Source organism: Theropithecus gelada, chromosome 5 (genome assembly GCF_003255815.1).
Source record: "Theropithecus gelada isolate Dixy chromosome 5, Tgel_1.0, whole genome shotgun sequence".
In the NCBI taxonomy this organism is placed as follows: domain Eukaryota; kingdom Metazoa; phylum Chordata; class Mammalia; order Primates; family Cercopithecidae; genus Theropithecus; species Theropithecus gelada.
The window spans coordinates 112,156,694-112,181,814 of NC_037672.1; the positions used below are offsets into that span (position 1 = coordinate 112,156,694).

The window sequence follows — 25,121 nt, forward strand, 5'->3', positions numbered from 1 at the left end:
TTTAGATGGTAGGAATTATACAAATAGGAGGGTTAATGTATTTTAAGGGGTAAAAATAGATATCAGTTTGGTGATGTGTGTATAAATCTAATTTGAGTTTTTTGAAATGTGTCCAGTTGGCTTGAGTGATTGTTTAGATCTATTTGGGAGTCTAATTTAGAGTCTAAGAATTAATTATATTGAATAGGTTAGTGGGTGTATTTGCACACTCTATGGTCCCCATATATAGTATATTTATCTCTAAAAACAATAGAAGACAACTTTATTACACATATCTATTAACATGAAAAAGTAGGAGAAGTACCAGCCCTCAAGTGTACAGGCATCATCTGACTTGACATTTGCACCTGAGTTAAAGGTACAACATAGCAAGTGTGATCTGAGAGATAATCATTCATCAGTCCTTTTTAAATAAGTATTTACTGAGATCTATTAACCCTCTTGAGTTTTTCTATTATAAGTTTCTCTTTTACATAATGCCCTGAAATGTATCAGCAAATTGACCTAGATTACATAAATAGAGATTGCTAGGATACATAAATATAGATTGCTACCTAAATACTTATGGTATTTAGGTAAAGGGAAAATATATGTTAAAGATCATTTTTTTTTTCTGGAAAAAAGTCTTTTCTGCAGAATCACCAAACTACCATTCAAAATAATTATTTTCTAAAACAATCTTTCTTTGGTATGCTTTGATTATAACTGCAAATGTAACTGTTTAATTAAAATGATTTAAATAAGAGGCACATGCTCATATACCTGGAAATTAAAAAGGTCAGCTCTTCTTCCTGGGATTAACAATGACATTCAGTTAGAAGATGAACAGATGTTCCATAGATATTTCATAGATCTCCTTCCAAAAAGATATATTATGTGTTATTCAACCTTATCAAAATGTTATTTCAAATGTTTGAAAATAGTTAACTAATGCAGTTTTCTTCCCAAATAGATCCATTTTTAATATATTTCAGTTTATGTCAACTTTGCTTTCAATTCTATACTTAAACATAATTGATCTTTCAAAAATAAGGCGGTAATTAGAACAATTGTCAGGATAATTTTTAATAGTGAATTTTTTTTAGACAAAGTATTAGATCAGATGTTTTTGGGGAAAAATGCTTTGTGACTGCTTGTTTTGAATGGTGAGCATTGTATTTTGTTTTAAGTTGTTTTCTGGTTGTTGTTACAGCTATGAAGTCTTACACTCCATATTTCATGCTCCTGTGGAGTGCTGTTGGGATAGTGAAGGCTGCCAAAATCATCATCGTGCCGCCAATTATGTTTGAAAGCCATATGTACATTTTCAAGACGCTAGCCTCAGCCTTGCACGAGAGAGGCCACCATACAGTGTTCCTCCTCTCTGAAGGCAGAGACATCGCCCCATCTAATCATTACAGCCTGCAGCGCTACCCAGGGATCTTTAACAGTACCACCTCAGATGCTTTCCTACAGTCCAAGATGCGGAATATTTTCTCTGGGAGATTGACAGCAATTGAACTGTTTGACATACTGGATCACTATACTAAGAACTGTGACATGATGGTTGGCAACCATGCCCTGATCCAGGGTCTGAAGAAAGAAAAGTTTGACCTGCTGCTGGTGGACCCTAATGATATGTGTGGATTTGTGATAGCTCATCTTTTAGGAGTTAAATATGCTGTATTTTCCACTGGCCTTTGGTATCCTGCTGAAGTGGGTGCTCCTGCTCCATTAGCATACGTCCCAGAGTTTAACTCACTCCTCACAGACCGCATGAACTTGCTGCAAAGGATGAAAAATACCGGTGTTTACCTCATTTCCAGATTAGGGGTCAGCTTTTTGGTTCTTCCCAAATACGAAAGGATAATGCAGAAGTACAACCTGCTGCCGGAGAAGTCCATGTATGATTTGGTTCATGGGTCCAGCCTGTGGATGCTGTGTACTGATGTAGCACTGGAATTCCCAAGACCCACTCTGCCTAATGTTGTTTATGTAGGAGGAATCCTAACCAAACCGGCCAGCCCACTACCAGAAGTAGGTTTGCTGAATTCCTTGGTAATTCTTCTTTAATGTAAAAGTAAATTTTGACTTTTGGAAGTGATACGATTTGTTATTGTATATATACAGTACTCTAAAAGGTGATTAGGACATGGGGCCTCCAAAGTCCCTTTATTTGGGTCCACCACTTGCCTGGGAAACATTTCTGCTTCGAATGAGCATTTCTGTAATACTGAAGAGACCGCTCTGCCATATAGTCAATAGACTGGCTGGGAAGTAGTTTTCTGATTAAGTAATAATTATAGTATGTGAGGAGAATATAGTGAATTGGTTAGTTTTAATGAGTATAAGTGATTTTTACCTTTAATTACACACAAAATCCCCTCGGTTCTACCCCAAATAGCACAATTACAGGTATATATGTTTAGCTTCGGTTTAGTGAACTCAAGTAAATATAAAACAAGTGAATAGAGGTTCTTCTCTGGGAGGTTATTACCACTAGTTTATGTCCAGTAATGAAAGTGAGGTGGTAACTTCCATCAAAGTAGGGAGTCGGTTAACTTAAGCTAGTAAGTACATGTAATGGTTTTGAGGAAAGCATGCAATTTCATTTTAATGATGGAATCAATGGAACTTTAAGAAACTCTGTTCTCTATGTCAAACTTAAATTCTTTTTATTGGTTGAGCCATCAGTAAATCCCTTGGTATTCTGTTCACCATCCTTGTTTTTTATTAAGTATCCCACACTAGCAGAAGCCATACACATACCTATTGTTGTAGTGAGTTTTCTAACCTCAGATTGAATCTCTCAATTTAACCTCAACATCAAATCCCATTTACTAGGAAGTGTAGGGCTTGTTGCAGGACTTTCTCTATTCAAACTACTTTTAATCCTACCTCTGGAAATAGCCACTCAAAACAATTTTGCTAAATTGTTGATTTCTAACTCTGGTACTACATACTAAAAGTTCTGTCAGGGCCTCGGTGAAGAGTAAATCCAGATTTTCTAATATAGATGAGGACAGTCACATGACTGAATTTTGTCATGAGGCAATAAGGTGATTAGAAATATACAACCTGTAGGCTTTTCTAATATGGCCATTAGAGTTATATTTAATAAATAATATATTGATATAGTTCATGTAACATGGAAACATAGAAATGGCCTGTACACCCACAACATTTCAAATATATGCAGCCACTGTAGGCTATGAGGGCACACGTGTTCTCTCTGACGTCAACTGTAAAGGATAGGGATTAATCTCAGCTTATCTTAGCCATTCATGAATTTATCCAAGCTCGTTTTGAATCCTCAAACCTTCTCTGTCAGAGTCACCTTCCTAAAGGTAGCTAACATCAGATTTTAGAAGCAGCTTCTGAAAAATTTGGTAATCAGGTGTGTCTTTTCCTTAACTGAGTCATTTAAAATGTTGCACAAATCTTCCTTGTTCTCTCTAGGTCGTCATCTTTTCCCAACTAAAACACTACCCTTCTGCCAGCTCCCTTTGGTTTTCATCTGGGTGCTATCTCTCTTCTTCAGTCAGTTGATTGAAGAAGTATATGATGAAAAGGAGCCAGACATGGTGGCTCATGCCTGTAATCCCAGCACTTTGGGAGGCCAAGGCAGGAGGATCACTGGAGTCCAGGAATTTGAGACCAGCCTCAACAACATAGTGAAACCTTGTCTCTACAAAAAATAAAAATTAGCTGGGTATGGTGACACATGTCGGTAGTCCCAGCTACTCAAGAGGCAGAGGTGGGAGGATCACTTGAGTTCAGGAGGTCGAGGCTACAGTGAGCTGAGATCACACCACTAGACTCCAGCCTAGTTGTCAGAGTAAGACCCTGTAAAAAAAAAAAAAAAAAAAAAAGAATGTCCTGATTGCCTTTTCTTTCCTTCCAGTTCCTGCTGTACATTTGTCTCGAGTTGCAGCAACTTGAATGACGCAGTATAAGTATAGGAAAATATGTTTTATTTTCAATACTCTACCTTTCAAAAAGATGCATAGCATGTGGGAATTTTTTTTTTCTACCATCCAAGCATTTTTTTCTCTCGTGGATTCCTCTGCACACAGATTTTCTTACTAGTGTCACTATTTTGTTTTACATGAAAAGCATCTTTTTAGTGGTTTTTGGTGCTCGACATAAGGTATTACTCAAAATATCCTTTAATTTGCCATAATTTCTCATTTGACATTGGCTTGACTTTCTTTGTGGACTTCTTTCTTGTTTTTCCTCTGGGCTATTTGTGGTGGTTCTTTTGAAATGCGTTTTTCATTTACTAAGTTTGCTTTGTGCCATTTAGTTTGGTTGCACGCACAGACATGGCATGTGTGCATGTGTTATATATAGTATGTGGACATAGATACGTGTATTATTATTACAGGAAGTCTTTTAGGTTATCATTGTGAAGAACTGTTTTCATTTCAGAATGTTATTTATAGTTTTTGAGCAGAGAGTATTTTGAAGAATGATGTGCAGTACTCTTTCGGGTATTCCTTATTCTGGTGTGGTTTTATGTGCTTATGAACGTGTGTTCCCAGTGAGATTTTTCTACTAGATTTATTTGAAATAATAAACTGTACCTTTTCATTCTAAAAGTTATTGAGTTTCTCAAATGCCTGTATTATTTACAGGGCATTGTTGTGACAACAACACAGGAGGGCCCAAAAAGTAGCTGCATAGAACACATGATTCACATATAGCAGCTTAATTGTTAATTGCCTTGGTATCTTACACTGAGCATAGATTAGGTTTTCCAGATGTCTGTAAATGATTGGACAGTGGGACTGAATTTCACAACCTGGGATGAAAGGGTGGAGAAAATTTATAATGGACATTTTAAATAAGCTTTCACAATGTTTGATCCTAAGGAAATCCTGTAGAGAGCATATAGTTTGGCTCCATTCATTTTATTTATTCTTTCCTTTAAAGTAGGTAGAATAGAGATAGTGAATAGTTCATCCATTTTTCACATAGTAGGTACAAAGACTTCATCAAAGACCACACAGATAGTCTGTGGCAAAGTCAGGTGTAATGTGGGTTCTTTTGCTGTTTATTAGGTGTTTTTCCAAGGTGATTGCATCTGTTGTCACTCATTTTAGTCATTTACTTATAATTTTGTATAAAACCATGCAGAGACAGCAGTTTTTTGAATCTTATTTGTTTTATATCTCTCAAAGATTGTCAGTGCTTAATACTCAAGTCAAATGAAACCATATGGACTCTTAATTATGCTTCAGAGATTTGATAAACTAAATCAGCCTAAATTCAAATGCTTTTGATTACAAAATGTTGTGTCAGTGTAGAGTGAAGAAATTGTGTGCCTTGATAGTAGAAATCATTTTAAAATGCATTTTAGAAATGTGCCTGGGAAAACAACTTATCATCTACTACCTGGCTGCCTCTAATAGGAGTCTTTAAACCATGTGGACTAAGGGGAAGAATTCTGGGTTGGATCACATTCATATAGTGGTTTACCTACTCTATCATTGCAGGCCAGTAGACAACATGGACAAAGATCAAAAAATAAAAATGCTTTGATCAAGAAGGAGGTCTGTAGACAGGCCCCTATTTGAATAGATTCTTTTTTTTTTTCTTTTGAGATGGAATCTCTCACTCTTATCACCCAGGCTGGAATGCAGTGGCATGATCTCGGCTCACTACAACCTCTGCCCACCATGTTCAAGTGATTCTCCTGCCTCAGCCTCTAAGGTAGCTGGGACTACAAGCAGGTGCCACCATACCCAGCTAATTTTTCATATTTTTAGTAGAGATGGGGTTTCACCATGTTAGCCAGGGTGGTCTCGATCTCGTGACTTTGTGATCTACCCGCCTCGGCCTCCCAAAGTGCTGAGATTACAGGCCTGAGCCACTACTCCTGGCCACATAGATCCTTTAAATATTAAATGTGAATGAAATAATGACACCTAATGAGGAAGTTATTTTAATTTTTATTAATTTTATTAGCAGATAATCCACCAAAGAATAGTACATGCTTACTTAGGGAATCTAATAGTTATTAAAAAGTAAATGTTTCAGTGATACTTTTTAGATGATTTCCCATTGGCTGAAACGGCCTAGGCTGCCAGGCAATTACTCTCTGCCATTTTTCAACTTCTACAGCCCTGAACTCTCGTAGCACCTGATCGCACTTTAACTACTGTTTGTTATTGTTGTACTGTTTTTGTTGTTGTTGTTTATTTGTTTTACATGGCTCTCTTAACTAGAATGTGAGTACCTCAGAAGGTTGATACTCTATAACCTGAGTGCCTGAAAAATGGTTGGTACTCAATAAAAGTTTAATATTTAATGAACTGTATCAAATAGAAATAGTTGCCAAAAATAGGTGATAGAGTTAGTGCAATAATATTAATATTAAAACTATCATCTGTTTGTTCCAAATTTGTGTCTGTATACTGTCCCAGCCATTAAGCAACCCAAAAATCCGTGCTAAGTTGTTGGTTTTCTAATTTTTTTTAAATTTTTTGAGATGGAGTCTCACTCTGTCACCCAGGCTGAAGAGCAGTGGCATGATCTCCACTCACTGCAGCCTCTACCTCTTGGGTTCAAGCAATTCTCCTGCCTCACCCAAGTAGCTGGGGTTACAGGTGTGTGTCACCACACCTAGTTAATTTTTATATTTTTAGTAGAGACAGGGTTTCGGTATGTTGGCCAGCTAGTCTTGAACTCCTGACCTCAAGTGATCCGGCCACTTTGGCTTATCAAAGTGCTGAGATTACAGGTATCAGCCACTGCCTCAGCTGGTAGTAAGTTATTTTAATGAATTAGAATAGCCACTCTAATATTAGTGAGAAAAGAAGATAACCATACATTACCCAATTGTAAACTAAAGTAGTCTTTTCTGTCTTCCAAATATGTGTATAAACAGGGACAGTATTGAAAGTCAAGCCAGCTATTGCCATCTTGGAAGATGATTTGAGGCAGCATGGCACTCATTTGATGCTCTTCAGAGATGCTATATTTCCACATTAGGAGTATTAAGGGCATCTTAATTTCACCAGTTGTGGAGACATTTTTATTTAAGGAAGCATAGTCTTGGGGAGACATAAGAGATAAACAGATAAGAAAACACATGGGACCAAGGACTGGACCAGGAGATATTCACTGTTTGTCATTTTGTCATTTCCTGGAAGTCCCTCAGAGAATGATCTTGGGGACAATGAGAGATTGAGCAACAGAGTCGTCAGATTAGCCACTTGTGAGCAGGTGAGTTTATGAGAAGAAAAATGAAACGAAGAAACAAAATAGTGACTTTCCATACTTGATATTCCTTGATGAACATAGAAGCCATTACTTCTTATTACATATGGTGATTGAAAGCTGATTTCACCATTAATGAATGAAGTCTCTAGGCTTGTATATGGGACTAGGGTCCTTGGGGCTTAAAGACTTGAATCAGGTTTGCAGCAGCTGTGGAAAATTAAGGCCATTTTATTAATAATTACATATGCAATTTGTTATCTTATGAAATTTAAAGCTGGAGATGTAAAGCTTCATCTGTATAGTAGTACTATGTTATGTTGTTAGCTATGTGGGGGTCAGAAAATTGAAGGTGACAATGTCTAGAAGAAACTAATAATTTCATTCCAGTTACTAATTCTGAGTTCAGAAACGATAGTACTTTCTGTTTATTTGTTAGATGGCTCTCTTAACTAGAATGTGAGTACCTCAGAAGGTTGATACTCTATAGCCTGAATGCCTGAAAAATGGTTGGCACTCAGTAAAAGTTTAATATTTAATGAACTGTTAAATGATAGTTTGGCAGAAAAAATAAATTCTCTAAGGGAACTCATTAATGTAAAATGTTTTTGCAGAAGCTTTATAGGTTAATCATGTATTTTGTTATTATTTTGTAGTAAGAAACCAAATTACCTTTCTAAAGAAATCTATCCAGGAAGTAAATAAATCAAGCACCGTTGAAACTATCAATGACTTAACTGTTGAGTTCACTGATACAGAAATTTTCTAAGCAGCATTGTAGCTTTTAGTAGCTTATCATCTGCTTCTATAAGCATATGGGCTTATAAGGATTTCCTGATATGATAGGAGATCCAATATATGAACGGAATCAAACAAACTTGTTTTGAATTGATATTGCAAGATCTGACATGATTTTAACCCCAGCACACATTAAGTTTTTAAGCTTTAATAAGCCCTAAAGAATTGTTCATTTAGGTGTTAAGTCAAACACTGGCAATATTTTTAAGGGAAATATTTTTAACTGATCATTTTTAGAAATGACAGTTTTCTCAATTAAATTCTGTTGACACCAGTTTTGGGGGATGATATTCTTCATAAATACTCTTATTCTAAGCCAAACAGGTCTATTTATGAAATTTAAATTTCTACTGCCAAAGGGTTTATCAGATCTATTTCTGAGCTCAGATTTTGACAGGATGTTGTAAGCAAGAGCTTGTGACAAATCAGTGGCACTGAAGACAAACTACCTATTTTCTGGCTTTGTTTATGAAAAATTTTATCTCACTTTTCCAGGTATTGTTCTTTGTTGTACAAAATACCAAAGTGGAAAAACATGGACTTTTTTAGTCAAATGGCCCTGACTTTTAGTCTTATCTTCATATGACTCTTTTGGATAAAGGAGTCAGCCTAATTAAAATGATGATAGGATGTCAGTACTTACTTCAGAGGACTTTTGGTATATGAGAGCCACGACAGTACCTGGTGGTGGCAGTTATTACTCTCATTATTGCTGTAATAACCCTTGTAACTTACAGTGAGCCAAGAGTATGGAATCACTGATCACTTCTTATTTTCCACATGCTGAAGAGAAGAATGGTTCTCAGGGGAGTGGATGGAGCATCTATGGTTTCACCTCTCTTCATTCGGGCAGTTGACACTGGTACTTCTGTTTCCATCTTGGGGATTTTTTTTTCTTTCTTCCATTCTTTTTCTCACTGAAGTAAAAGGAAGATGACAATTGTGTGACATACGTGGTTCTTAGATCACCTGGAGTTTCTTAAGAAATGAACAGAAATTGATAGATATGCCTTCTCTAGGGTAGAAAGAAGAATTAAGGGAGGAGCTTCATCAGAATGCTGGCTTCTTTACATAGGACACTGTTGTTTTTCAACAGAAGCCCCCTATTCTGCTGGCTCCACACCTATCCATTCTCCTGACTCTGTGATTCTCATTTTTGAGTGAGTTTAGGGGAAAACTCTAGGCAAATAAATGATTGCCTTCCTTCTAGCCCAGCATTACACTGAATCTCCTCCACACTCAGACCCTGAAGAACTAGACTCAGTAACCTAGAAATGCCAAAAAAGGCTTAGTAGTTTCTTCTAAGATCTAAGGTTCAGACTCAGCAACCAACCCCAATATTTATACTAACTTCTTCCTATATTATTTATTAGGTTGGTACAAAAGTAATTGTGGTTTTTGTCATTAAAAGTAATATCCCAGCAGGGCTCGGTGGCTCACGCCTATATTTCCAGCACTTTGGGAGGCTGGGGCAGGCGGATCACCTGAGATCAGGAGTTGTAGACCAGCCTGGCCAACATGATGAAACCCTTTCTCTAGTAAAAATACAAAAAAAAATAGCAGGGCGTTGTTGTGCAGCATGCCTCTAGTGCCAGCTACTTGGGAGGCTGAAACAGGAGAATTGCTAGAACCCGTGAGGTGGAGGTCACAGTGAGCTGAGATTGTGCCACTGCACTCTAGCCTGGGCAACAGAGTGAGACTCCGTCTCAACAAAAACAACAACAAAATAAAAGTAATGTCCCATTGTATTCTTTGTATTCTCCTTCACTCTCCTCAGTATTGTTTAGATCAGAATTCCATGAAATTCTTGTCAGTACATGATGGTAGGCCACTTAGTAGATCTGGGGTGGGTCTAATCATTTGTACCATGTTACTTGGTAATGCTGATACTGTTGGTCAGAGGACCAGCCACTGTTTGAGAACCATTAATTTAAACTCACACAATCCATGTGATCCATAAATTTTAACAGCATTATGTAATGCATTTTGTATGAGAATCATTTTTCTGGTAATTAAATATTTTCTCTGTTTTAGAAAGTTATTTTTAGTGTAAATTGCACCCAAACAAATGGGTATGTATCTAGATTTCAAGAACTAGAAAAGCCCTGGATTACATCATAGATCTGAACAGCTCATTACCTTACAGTTCCATTTTGTGAAACTAAGATGATGTTGTTGAATGATCAATTCTTGCTTTAAGATATAGATCTAAATAAAATGGCCATGTACAGCCATGTCAATAATAGGTAAGGGCCTCAGAACTAATAACTTTCAACTCTTTTCCCTGTTTTAATTCATCTTCACCATTCGCTTTTGGCCTTCTGTCAGGGTATATTTTTGTAAAGCAGCATTTATTGCTATTTGTAGGAACCATTTTTAGAAGAAGATTCAAGAATTCTGATTAATATAAACAAAGAGTTAATTAGTTGGTTAACAGAGCATCCATTCTAGAAAGAGCTGTGAGAGATGAAAATGCTATTATATAGGAGAGAGAAAAAGAGACAGACAAGCATGTCTTCCTTTGTCCTAAAACTTCAAAGAAGTTCCTATAAAAGTGGTCATTTACATATAGTATTTCATAAGGGTGGCCTTTGACCAGGTAGATTTTCAGAAAAATTATGGTGTTCAAATGCAGGAGGGGAAACTTAAGACCATGAGGTGGATCCTGGCTTCCCTGGATTTTCTTCCGCTTTTTTTCCTCCCTGGATATGTGATAGAGTAAAAATAAACTTTACAAAGTAAGCTGACTTGGTACACACAATGAAGTGTACTTCATTGAATATAGTAACTACTTAATAAATTTCTATTCAGTTGTTTTATGCTGAATTAGATTTAGAGAAAAGGTCTTCTTATAGCATTTAAAAAGATTTGATTTGCACAGATCTTTAAGGAAAACATTAGGTTCTAAGGAATTTTAAATCTTTCAGAAACAAATAATGGAGGAAGCAATACTCTTTGAGAGGAGGCATCTCAGGTCAGTCAACTTTTATGTCCCACCCATTTGCATACCTATTACTACAGTGCTTACATAGTATAGGTTTTAATGCATATGTTTTGAATTAATGTAATCCAAAGTTGCAAAAGCCAATGCAGTTGCCTAATTTATTTTGCAAAAATGGAATAAAAGTTTTGTTACACTATAAATTTCCAGACTTTGTATCAGTGAAAAGCAACTTAATTGGCTTGGTAAATATTGTTAAAACCTTGAGGCTAACTAAATTCCTCCACTAGTGTTTTCAGGCCATGATGAGAAACAGATAAACAGACTTGACTTTTTTTCACTACAAAGTCCTCTTAGAACTTTTTCACATGTGTAACATTGAAAAGGTTTTACAAACCACAAAGAGATAGCCACACTTAAAAAGGATAGATGGCCATTTAGTTATGCATTCATTGCAGATTTATTGGGTACCTAATATGTGCCAGGCACTGAGCTAGCAAAGTTAAGTGAAATTGATAGTTTTCTTGTGTTGCTTCTAGTCTAATAGGGGAAATAATAAAGATGTAAACAAATTAATATGATGCATATTTCCAAAGCTAAAGTGCTGTAACAGAAGCCAAAAGAATGCAGCGATAGAAAATAAGTAGTCTTCTCAGGTGATCAGAGTAATGCCTCCTGAGAAGGTGGAGACAGCCGATGGAAGGAGAGTATTCCAGGAAACCAACACCCATCCCAAAGTGGGAAAGACTTTACATTTTGAAGAACTGAGAAAGATCAGTGGGGATTGAGAAGCTGATGGCATGGAGCTAGGGTAGAGTGACTGCGGTGACCTTAGAGAGATGAACAGAGATGATATCATGCAAAGCCTTGTGTGCTGTCCAAGGTTTGAATTTCCTTCTGAGGCTGTAGATGGGCTTTAATATGATTGGATTTACTTTTAGAAAGGATCACTCTGGGCCAGGTGTGGTGGCTCACACATGTAATCTTAACACTTTGGGAAGCCAAAGTGGGCAGATGAAGAAGTCAGGAGTTTGAGACCAGCCTGACCAACATGGTGAAACCCCATGTCTACTAAAAATACAAAAATTAGCCAAGCATGGTGGTGGGTGCCTGTAATCCCAGCTACTCGGGAGGCTGAGGCAGGAGAATCGCTTGAAGCCAGGAGGCAGAGGTTGCAGTGAGCCCAGATGTTGCCACTGCATTCCAGCCTGGAGGACATAGTGAGACTCTGTCTAAAAAAAAAAAGGATCAGGGTTGCTTTGTGGAAAAAGAACAATGAAAGGGGAAGAGAGGAGACAGGCAGGATCAATTGGGTGAATGTCGCAGTAGCTCAGAGGTGTATTGATGGCTGCAGAGATGGTGAGAAGTGGTATAATTCCAAGTATATTTGGGAGGTAGAATTGAATGGGGTGAAGTTGAGTGACGGGCGGTTCTAAAAAACCCAGTTTTCTTGCTTGAGCAACTGGTGGATGGCATTTCCTTAATGCAAAAGAGTAAGGGATGAAGAAGTTATTTAGAAAAATACATTGTTTAGCTGGGGGCATATTGAATTTGAAAAACTTGTGGGTATATGAGTGGATTCAAATGTCAAATTGATGTTTGAACATGTGAGCATGGAGTTGATAGGAAAGGTGAATGCCGGGTATTCAGTTGTGAGAGTTACCTTCCAAAAGATTATAGGAAAGCCATGGAAATAAATGCAGTGGCTGATAGACTCTCCAAGGAAGAGGAGGAAGAGGAGTCTCCAAGAATTCTGAGAAGTCATGACTAGGAAAGGATAAAGGGTAACTAGAAAAAGTGGTATCATAGGTCCATCCATTATCAGTGTTGGTGAATTGGATGTTTCCATGAGTTAGGTGGGTATGTATACCTGTGGTCTTAGTCACTGGACAACCTCAGTTGTTGCTAAGTAGATATATAGTAATAAATGACTAAACTTATACTCTTCTTTAACAATCCACTTACATTTGTGGCATCAGACCATTGGTAGAGGTGACAGAGTACTCACTGGGAACCAGGTGAATATCTAGTCCTTGGCAAGATCACTTTATCTTTCTTTATCACAAAATTGTGAGTGGGTCAGTGATAGGGCTTAGACGGTCTTTAAAGTGTCTTCCACTTCAGTAATGGTGTGAAAGAGAACATTTTGAGCCTTATACATATATTAAAATACAGACTTCTATTCTTAAAATGTTCTTATTTCTAGTACAGTTGGCAGATCTCTGATAATTCATAAAGATGGAATCTTGCAGAGGATGGACAAGCGAGAGGCATAGAAAAGAATCAATTTTACAATTTGTGTATTAGTGAAGCTGTGATTTTATTTTAGTAAACCATGATCAATAATTAGAAATAGCCTTAAGACAAGTAATATTTGTTTTTTAAAAACCAATGATTAAAAATTCAAGCCACCATTACTTGAGGTCAGGAGTTTGAGACCAGCCTGGCCATCATGATGAAACCCCATCTCTACTCAAAATACAAAAATTAGCCGAGCATGGTGGCACACACCTGTAATACCAGCTACTGAGGAGGCTGAGGCAGGAGAATCACTTGAAGCCCGGAGGCGGAGATTGCAGTGAGCTGAGATCATGCCACTGCACTCCAGCCTGGGTGACAGAGTGAGATTCTGTCTCAAAAAAAAAATAAATAAATAAATTCAAGCCACCATATTATTTGATTTTGTACAATACAGAAAGTACATTTTCCCCCCAAGGAATAAAATTGAATTACCATTTTTATTGAAAGACTTTTTTTCTTCAACTATAATTTTAAAGAGAATTTTGAAACACATCAAGCGGTATACATAATATTCTTACCTTTTAAAAATTATACCTTTCAGCTTTTTGTGATAGAGAATTTGTGGAAAAGATTTTGTAAAATATTTCTTTAGAAACATTTTAAGGAAAAAATTGAAATTGTAGAAAAATGCTTCAAGCTGTGGCAAATTTATTTTGGTAAAGTTCAAATGCTTTCCCACCTCATAAAAAACATCCAGTTATTTCAGTTAAGTTTTAAGTAACTTGCTTTGTAAATAAAACTTCAAATGAGGCTTGTTTACCAGATCTTTACGAATTTAAAAAGCAGAAATTTATTCTGATGTATAATTTGAGTCAGTTTCCTGTTATGAAGACAGAATTTGTTTCCAATTTTTAGAAGCATTAGATGTTACAAGAAGAAATAATGTAAAAATGAAAAGATAAGTTATTTATGCACTAGATTGTATACAACTTTTCATATGAATACAAAAAAGCTCATTTTTCAGAACATATGGGATTCTGATAATGTTTTGATATGGATGGTATAGTTTATCCCTCTAGACTTGCTTAGTAATAACTTTAGTCTTTTAAAATTATAGTTTACTGGAAATCAATGTAATATGTTCTATATGTGATTTCAACTGAATACATTATTTAAGCTAAGCTTATTTTCCCTCTAGTCCACATAACTTTTTAACAGAAATGACAAATAATACATAGATATCAGCTTTATTCACGTATTGTATACAATCAGTGCTTATGTTGATTACTTCTTTCAGCTGAATAGGGAATAAGGCCTCAAAAGGTTTATATCCAGTATTTGAGTACTTTTGTTATTCTCTTTAAAAAGTCAGTATTAGGCACTACTGGTTACTACCAGCTGAAGCCTTACACAGCTGTGTATTTAGCATTTAATCATGCTAAGAATTGCTAATTAGAAAATCAAACCGGACAAAGCGTACCCAGTGGAGTTGATACAATACCATTTCTGTTTGAGAACCATAAATAAATAATCTTTAAGCATTAGTATTTCATTAATAACCATTTGTGCTGAATGTGTAAAGCACGCAATATTTAACAAAATGTTTTAACTCACTAGAAATAATTTCTTGATATCCTTTTACAGAAATCTGTGATGTCTGTAAAATATGGCCAACCTTATCAAAATTAAGTTTCTATTTAGCCTTTGATTTCTCTATTTTTCACTTTCTTCTATTCTGCTCCATTTCAGCATTCTGTTGCCCCCTCTGCCTTCCCCCAAACTTCCCGCTGCCCTCTCCTCTCTGCTTTGTTTTACCCCACATTGGAACCCTGTGGCCAGAAACCAGCTGTAGCATCCTCATTTAGCCTTATTGTAGCTCAGGCTCCAAAATTCCCTTCTCTGTCTCTCTCTCTCTCTCTCTTTCTCTGTCTCTCTCTGTCTTTTTATTTTCTTAAATTTAAACTACTTTGTTTCTAAACCTCAGATACACTTAGCTGCAGCAAAGAATGAGGGCAAAGACGTTCATTCAGCACTATATGTTAATGACTGATAGCAATTTAACGTATTACCTTTCAAGGAGTAGTGAATATTTTATACTGAAATTGGAGGTCTAGTGACAGTGAGGCATTAGTCAGAAGAATCAATACCAGCAGCATAATCTGGTTAGTAAAAGTCAGAGAGGTGATGGTTCCAGAGGATTAAGAGGACACAATATGAATGCCCCTAATACCAGTTTTATGGTTCACTCCTACAGGTGATTATGGCTCAGACTTAGAGGAAAGAGGTAAGGCAGCATTTTCAGCTGCATCTGACTTCTCACAGTCATTGTGAGTTCACAGGTAATAGTGAATGCTACAATGCCTGGCACGTTGCTTAACATCCTCCTGTAGGTTTAATTATGTCTTTTCTGGTTTGAGAATAAAATAGGCCGGACACATCCCATGTTGCTGTTTAGACTGTACATATTTTGTTGAGTGTGTGTTCTTGTTTAGAAATATACATTTTGGGAAGTAACAAAGTTGCGATTTCCTGAAATTCAGTAAGTACACACTTCGTTTTAGCCTTTGTAGACTAGCTCTGTTTCGCTGATTATTATTTTCAAACCTGTCCATGTGGTAACAGAAGAGTTCTGGGATTCAAGTGATTGGAGTTTGAGTCTCATGTCAGCCACTGACTGACTTTGGCATCGTGGAACTTGTCACCTGAACTTTCCAGATGCAGCTTTCTTATTGTAAAACGAGATAAGTAATATTTTTGTCCATATCAAAACATTGAAGATCAATTGAAATAATATTTGTAAGTATCTATAAATTACAGAGCATTGCTACAAAGGCCAAGGGCTTATTGCAGCATTATGTAGGAACTCTATATGATGAATTTTTAAAAATATAACACATCATTTTCTAAAATGAACTGCATTTTTAAGAGAACATTTAATGGAAAACCAAAGATCTAGGTGTCATTTCTTCTGTTAACTCCAGTAATAAACAGACTTTTTCTGGAAGTGTCATTTACCTGAATGACACCAAGAGCTAGAAAGAAAGTCACAAAGACATTTGAGAGACCAAAATCAATGCCAAATGTCCAGGAACTAACATTGACTTGACTCACAGTAGCTGCCCTTAGGTCTTCATCAGACAGAGTTAATTTATTCCAATTATATACCTGCTAAACAGCTTGGTTATTTTATTTCCAAGCCTATGAAGGTTAAAAACAGCAAGTACATTTTGAGGCAGGCATGCTGAAAGCAATGAATACTGACAATTTAATAACCTGACAGAACAGAGAGATCCATCATGATAGGCCCAGTTTATTCATTTGCAAAATAAAGAGTTTGGGCTAAACTAACCTTCAGAATCACAGGCTAAAATATGTAACCTCATACATGTTTTCTACCAGATTAATATATTTTAAACCTCTGGCAGATTTTTTGAAATTAACTTTACCATAGAATGCATATATGATATACATTTAGAATGACATGTGGTGCTTGTTTTATTTACTTAAAGCAGCAAAAAATACCCTTTTATCATTATGATCAGACCAAAAAATGACACTTAAAAATAGTAAATCATGTATTCATTTAAATCCAGTGACTGTGTTAGCTCCTGAGAAGACAGGATTTAGCAGAATGCACTTGATTTTTGCCCTCATTAAACTACTAATCCCATTACTCAACATTTAGAAGTGCTGTGAAGGAAAGCATAGGGTGCTGAAGAGTATGACATTAGGGCCTGGGAGTAACAAACAGGGTCATTATGAGCTTTTTACATGAGAGTTCCAAGGGTGTTCCTCTGTAGTTTTTCCATCCCTGACTTCTGGATCTGTGCTAAGAAAATGCTTACTAGGTAACTGACAACAAGACCCCCTGGAGAACCCAGTAACTAAAGCTCCTTGACAGGAGTAGGAAGAAAAACTCCAGACGAGGCAAATTTTAGGAGCATTAATCCGTCCTCCCTCCCTCTGTTTTCCTTGCTCATTTCATTTCTTTCCATAGTAAGTTATTGAAGGTCACCACATGAAAGACACTGTGCACTGTCTCACTTGTAAACTCATCTCCTGTGACAGAGAGCAAGGACCTCCTTCCTCCTATCATGAGTGACATTTTAGGTCATTCTGATCTTTGATTATGCTGAATGTTCTCTGCTTTATTGGAAAGTTTAATTCCTCCCACTGGCTACTTGTTTGGGTGATAAATTTCCTACATCATTTTGTGATTCCACGAAGTTTTGTAGGTCTGCTGTGGCCCATTGGTACTTGGGCCTGACTGGTATTTTTACATATCTCTTACTGCAGAAGATTTTCTAGCTTCCATTCCAAGCTCACTGAGGATTTCTCACAGATTTTCCTATTATGGTGGGGATCTTAGCAGAGAATATTACTTTATCCTTGTAAAAGAAAATGCCCAGCCCTTTATACCTATATTGTTGGCTTATTCTATTACTTATTGGAAAATATTTATTGAGTGCCTATCAACTGCAGGGGACTCCATTAGATGGTGGAGATACAAAATAAAATGCCATAGCCTTGAAAGCCCTCAAAGATCTTCCAGGCAATCTGTAAGTTTTCTTTTCTTTTCTTTTTTTTTTGAGATGGAGTCTCGCTCTGTCACCCAGGCTGGAGTGCAGCAGCGCGATCTCGGCCCACTGCAAGCTCCACCTCCCGGGTTCACGCCATTCTCCTGCCTTAGCCTCCCGAGTAGCTGGGACTACAGGTGCCTGACACCATGCCCGGCTAATTTTTTTTTGTATTTTTAGTAAAGATGGGGTTTCACCATGTTAGCCAGGATGGTCTCGATCTCCTGACCTCGTGATCCGTCCGCCTTGGCCTCCCAAAGTGCTGGGATTACAATCTGTAAGTTTTCTAGCTCACTGTGATTCCAATGTCCTTTCCATTTGTGAAAGAACACCCAAATGGAAATAAAGAATAGCAGTCTCTGGCTCTCTTCCATACTCATTATCAGACTCCATTCACTCATTTCATTCATTCATCAGTTCTCTCAGCGAATATGTATTCAGTATGAGGACCTATTCCAGTCAGATACTCGAAGAACCTGCCATTACAAGCCTCATCTTCTAGGTGTTCTGATGTCCCTGGTTCTCTTGTTTAACATAAGGACATTCACATTCCCATTAAACCTAGGCATAAGTTGAGGCCAAAAGTTGGAATGGGATTATGTATCTAGAAAGTGGTGCCATGAAAGGCAGCTTTGCTGGCCTTTAATTTGGAATGAATATGTGTTTTGTAATCTTTCCCATTACTTTGCTTTGCCTTTTCTTCTTTTATTGTCTCTTTACTTTTCCATAACAACTGAGCAGGGTGCCTTTTGGAAACCATCTTTGAGATGACCTAAGGAGGCTGATTGGTACTAGAATGAGTACAGGTTTTACACACAAGGCAAACCTGTGTTGTAATCCTGGGTTTACTATTACTAGTTGTAAGTCATTGGGAAAGTGATTTAATTTCTCAAAACCTCAACTTATCCATGAAATGAGAAAAATTGTTCTTTTGTAAAACAATAAACAAAATAAATTGTGTTAAGTACTTGGCACACAGTCAACCTACTTCTCCTTAGTTGCCTACCATTGTCTTCCTGAAACAGAGCTTGCCTGGAGGAGAAGGGGATCACATGAAAGCAATGAACTGGAATCAGGATGATGGATGCCTTATTGGGTGCATGAAACATCAATTGTTGACTTCAGTTTAGTGTCATATTTAATGCATTTCCCTTTTTACTGTTAAGATTTTATAGATTGATAGTTTTCATGTAAAAATATGTTTTTCAGAAGAGAAAAGTTTCTCAGGTTTCTACTTATATTTTTCAGGAGGAATACATTTATAGCTATTGACTCAAGTAGGCCCTAGCTGACATCCAAAATAAAATAGGCGATTTTTAAGTGTTAAAGTTAAAAAATACATATGATGTACCCTAAGGTAGCTGGATTTTATTTAATTCAAAGACGTATGCTAGGAAATCTCCCCAAAGGACATGTATTAGTTCATTTTCACACTGCTGATAAAGACATACCTGAGACTAGGCTGTTTACAAAGGAAAGTGGTTTAATGGAGGACCAACGGTTCCACGTGGCTGGGGAAGCCTCACAACCGTGGTGGAAGGCAAGGAAGAGCAAGTCACATCTTACGTGAATGGTGGCAGGCATAGAGAGAGATTGTGCAGAAAAACTCCTGTTTTAAAAATCATCAGATCTTGTGAGACTTATTTACTATCATGAGAACAGCACGGGAAAGACTTGTCCCCATGATTCAATTACGTCCCACCGGGTCCTTCCCATAAGACATGAGAATTCAAGATGAGATTTGGGTGGGGACACAGCCAAACCATATCAGGACCTATCTTAGGAAATGTCACCAAAAGGACAGGCTGGTCTGATCTTTGTGGCATTTTAGTCATTGTTATCTGTCATAGAGTATTTCTGTGGAGAAGTTCTACTAAACTTTTGAATATGCTGTGTTCAAAAAAACCTGGCAGGCAATATCTAAATTTAATAGTTAAAATTAATAGCCTTCAGAAAAGCTAAAGCTAAAGTCTGAATTAATAATTTGTAATGAATCTTTATAATTTGATAATCATTTGCTGCTAAAAGAACCACAAAAGCTCTACTGTTGGTAGCATTACTATCTTTATAGACAAGGTTACCCTAAAATAACAGCATCATTAGGAGCTTCCTCCTTCCCTTTCATCTATGGGAGAAATCTCTCCCTCTTTGTTCGCTTCCACTTTGTTTTTATTCCCACAATCAGAGCAATACTTGGAATTTTGATTATATTAAATTTGAGTTTGGTAACTGCCCTGAATGAGCCAATCATAGACTCCAATTCATGGACGCTGTAAGAGAGTTATTTCATAATTTAAAATGTTAGACCTAGAAAGTTTTCATAATATGTTAGTTTAAAAAAAACTGTGGTGTCTGTAAACCCTAATGGATGCTAGACACAGGTTTATTCATATACATTTATCTGGCAAGGATTACAGTGATATGAAGACCTCTAGTCTATTGATGATATTTATTGATTCATAAAATGAGAAATTTACCATTGTAGTAAAGTGACTGTAGTAACCCATGTAGTAAACCTCAGTAGTAAACTGGAGAAAAACGAGAGAGAAAAATGGAACAGAAAAAAAAAATATTAGATTTTTGGAACCTGAAATAGAAACAAACTTGAATAAATTATAAGATCAAAATATTTTTATTGCCTGAATTAATCTTCTCATTTCCTTTTACACTTTGACAGACAAAGGAAAAGTTGGTAAACGTTATATTTTTTCATATATCTCTGTACTGAAAATAAAATCAATGTGACTGATAGTTTTAAAAGTGAATTTGAGATGTTACAAGTTGACATTCAATAGTTTTTAAGTTGGAAATTTACATTAAAGGGATATAAATAAATATCAATAAAAAGAAGAAAGGGGGCTTATTATCCTAAAGTAGTTGAGATGGGAATTAGTGCTACCTAGATGCTTGAGTAACAGCCTCCTTTTGTTAAAATTGTTAACAGGACCCTTTTGTATGTAATAGAATTGTAAGGTCAGATGCAGCAACGTGTGGCTGAAAGATCATGAACTTTTTCAATGTATATTAACCTGTGTTCACTTTTTGTTTTTTAAGCGATTTGTATCTTTGAGATAGTGGGACTTTCTGAGTCTTCTCTTCTCATTTTTAAGGGAAATGATCTATTTTATAGTGATGTTTTGCAGTTTAAATGGGATAATAAAGTGAGTAAAGCACCATTTTCTGCCATGCTCAACACATATTAGGCCCTCAATGAGCAATAGCTATTTCTTAGTTCGTAGCAAGATTAACATGCGATTTCAATTTTGGGGGGTAGAGTTTTCTTGATGTATTCGTCCAATATGAGACTGCTTAGATAAACCTGATATTTTTTTACCAACTTCTCAGGCTGTGACTATTTTGCTTGAATTCTCCTCCTATATTTTCACTTGAATGAGCAGCTGTATATTGAATCACCCAGCATGGACAGCTGAATAAACTAGCACTCATCACTGCAGTAAATAAAAGCTCATTTTATTTATTTCGTCTTTCTCTTTTGTAGCTGTTTTAGTTTGTAAGTAATAGGATTTGTTTGCTTATCATTTGGCTTTCTTTTGGTATATGAGAAAAATGTATTTCAAAAAAATTGTTGTTTTAAAGGCCCTTAAGGGGAAAGTGATAGAAAATAAATAGGGTGGAATTGTTTAATGATAATATTTTAGAAAAATTCTTTTTAATGCAGAATATGGTATTTTTATTTTGTGAATTATTATCCATGGGTCTCTGAGATCAGCTATGTGATCTCTGATTAGTGTCATACCTCAATCAGAACAAAATTAGAAACAACTACTCCTTTAAAGGATTATTTTTGTCCACAATGAGAAATAGCTTTTTTTAGATATTTGAAAGAAGAACAGAGGCTTTTTTGGTTCTTATTATTTTAATGTTTTTTAGTTTGTATAATTGTAGGTGAAGGTCCAAGGTAAAAAAAAAAAAAAAAAAAAAAAAAAAAAAAAAAAAAAAAAAAAAGAAAGTAGTGCCCAGGACTTAAGATGCGCAGTCACATACTCTCTGACTTTTTTGTTTATATTAAGTTATAAAAACAGTGTCTGGATGCGGGTCAATGGCAGTGGTTTCTAGGTAATTAGGCACTCATATTCAGGAGAACAGAAAGAAATACTATAAACAGAAGTTTAAATTTTAATAGTTACACAGGTTTGGGGAATGATAATGCACCCCATTAAGCCACTTGAATTATAGTTGGGATACTTAGGCAGGAATAGAAATATCCTTTAAAAAATACCACTGAGCCATATAGTAACCGGGAGAAGTTGTTATTGTTTTGTACTTTTCCATTTGGTACTGATAAAGAGCAACTTGTGGGGATTAGAAAAAATATTATATTATCACATTTTTCTGAGTGAAGCTAATGCTAGTTAGCCTTTAAATAACTTCAGGGCATTGTTTTAGATCATATTTCACAAACAAAAGATAAATCACTCCAACTGTATTTCCTTCTGATAGTGCTGAGCATAGTATATATTTGGCATTATACACAGTAGGCACTCAGTGAATCTGTTGGACAAATAAATGCATTTGTAATTTTTATGTCAGTTTCTCAGGTGGTGGAAAAACTAAGACTTTAAGCATATTACATAAAAGTTAGAGAAAGGAATCACTTTGGCTGACATAGGCATTATTTTTTAAATATTCTATTTAGATCTCTTAAAATGCACAATACATCAAAAATGAAATACACATTTCTCAAACTCTCAGTGCTTCTTTCTTTCTGGTCTCAACAAATACTGGTCGTTCCTCCTTAGAAATGTCATCTGTATTTTTCTGTTCCATTTTATTTCCACTCTCATTTTCTGGAAATTGCTGTGAGCTCACATGTGAACAATTGCAGTGCCTACTAACCTGTTTTCCAGGTTTTACCCTTCAGCCACGGTGCCTTTCTTCTCTGAATCTAATCTACACTGAAAACAATGACTGAATAATCTGCAGATAACACAGCACTTGTTATGTCATTTCTCTCTTGAGAAATATTCTTTTGGGACCCCATGTGTAAATAATGTTAAACACAGCCTGAATTCCCCCTCAAAGTTTCTTTATATATTTCAAACCTTGAAGATGGTTAGGAAGTGTGTCTGTCTGTGAATTGCATGTGTAGAGTGTTATAATTTATTATAGCAGAAGAATATAGTAGAATTAATTATAATAGAAGAAGCTGAAAGTAGCTTTAAGGAGCTAATAACCAGATGAGGAATATCAGATACTGGCAGTCAGACCTACCTGTTCATTGGTATACTTCTCATTTTATGCCTCACAGTTATTCACTTCAGGTAAACTGATCTGTTTCCCATTTTTAACATCACTTAATTTGGAAAGCTTCCTGGACCCTTTGATTTTGTTGTTGTTGTTGTTGTTTTTGGTTTTGGGTTTTTTTTCTGAATCCTATAACCTATTTTAGCATATCACATTGAATTGCAATGATTATTTTACTCGCCTTTCCCTCCTTGGACTGGGATGAGTTCATGGCCCCTCATTTAGACCTCTTGAGGTAGGCACTTATTTTATCATCTTTGTCTCCCTGAGCCTGGTATATTATAGTCCTTTCATAAACATACACTGAATGGATGAATTAATACAATTTATAATTTGTGATCTGTGCATTTTCAAGCCTTTTGCCGCCTAAAATGTTCTATCCCTTGGTTTATGCCTATTAAAATCCCACCTATCCTTCATCTCTTTCAGTTAATGCTTATTGAGTGCCTCGTATCTGCAGGGTGTGTTGAGCATGGAGTTGTCAACATGCATCTCTGCATGGTCCCTCTACAGCTGAAAGTGGTCCACTTGTCTCTTAAGTTATAATTCTTAGGCACTACTTTCACATGTAGTTATACATTCAAATCTTTGTGTCTTAATATTCCTAATCTGGGTATTAGCTCCTTGAAGCTACTTTCAGCTTCTTCGACTGTAATTAATTCTACTATATTCTTATACTACAATTAATTATAACACTCTACATATGCAATTCACAGACAGACTTCCTAACCATCTTCAAGGTTTGAAAAATATAAGGAAACTTTGAGGGGGAATTCAGGCTGTGTTTATGGTGAAGAACATTCAATGAGCAAAAAAATTAACAAATCCAAATATTGGTTAAAAGTTGTTAGCAAGCCATGGGAAAATTTCTTGAATGAGGATAAGCATCAAGAGTTTCACTACCAGGTTCCCTTTGAAACAATCCCAGTGTTGATTGGTTGGTGAGTGCTTACCATGAGGAGGTGTAGTGTTGAGTTCTTTATATGCATTATTTCATTTTATCCTGATAATATCCTGTGAAGTGTAAGAAGTATTGACAACCTCATTTTCCTTATCAGGTAAGAGAAGATGAGTAACTTCATTCAAGTCACATAGCAAGATATCAAGCTCAGGTCTTTTTGAATGCCTGTATTTCTAACCACTGTTTTTGGACACTATAGAGTTAATTTGGCTTTAAAACAGACTAAACCATTAAAACAAAAGTATTGGAAGATGAGTAGTATTTTCCTGTTTTCTGGATCTCTCAAAAACAGCATGATTATTTTTTTTTTCATCATGCCATATTACATGTAATATTTTTGTGCTTATATGTCACATTGTTAGAAAAAGACCACAAACGGTAACTGTGTACTAAAATTTCTAATATTTTATACAAGATGAAAAGAGAAACAGAGACAATAAGGAAAATTCTCTTATGGTCATCATAGAAAAACCTGCTTATACTAAAGAAGTGGTCATCGAATATATACCAATGACCTTAAGGTGACTTGTCATCTGGGAAACGACAGTTTCACAAAGGCTAGATTTGTTAGATTTGTGCCTTGATATGACACACATATACGGCTTCTATTTATCTGAGTTGTATAGGGATAGATTAGTGAAATAGGGAGATTTTACACATTTCAGGATACTGTTGATTTAGCAAATGTTTATTGAGTGCACACTATGAGATAGAGCTTGTCTAGGTTGGAGGGACAGAAGAGAGAATGAAACAATAATGTACATTTTTAAGCGGGAAGTCAGATGTAAGCAATTAAATAGATACTGCACAGAGACACAGTATCTTTTTCCATATTATGTAGTATATGTAATAAGAAATACTGCAGAGTATCTATTTATTGATCTTTCAAAGTGAATTAGCTCAGGGGATATACTTAAATATACTGTTTTGCAAGACTTACATGTGATATGATAATTAAATAAAAACTTCCAGAGGATTGATTAGTAACAAAACAAAAGTGCCTTTCAGGGAAGAAAAAAATTATACATTTACTTTCATTGCTAATTAAAAGAACCCTGAATCAGATATCCTTATTTGAACAAAAGAGCAACATTAGCTATTTATTTGTTTGAAATTCACTGTGGAAAAAAGCTGC

The 25,121-nt window shown here is 36.1% G+C and overlaps 1 protein-coding gene across 2 annotated transcripts in view; it reads left to right on the forward strand.

The window, feature by feature from the left end:
* Positions 1-25,121, forward strand: part of UGT8 (UDP glycosyltransferase 8) — an 85,418-nt gene that overhangs the window by 27,023 nt on the left and 33,274 nt on the right. For both annotated transcript variants that reach the window (XM_025385461.1, XM_025385460.1), the window contains exon 2: positions 1,193-2,016. In XM_025385461.1, coding sequence (XP_025241246.1) covers positions 1,195-2,016 — 822 coding nt within the window. In that variant the 5' untranslated portion in view covers positions 1,193-1,194. The remainder of the gene's footprint in view (positions 1-1,192; positions 2,017-25,121) is intronic.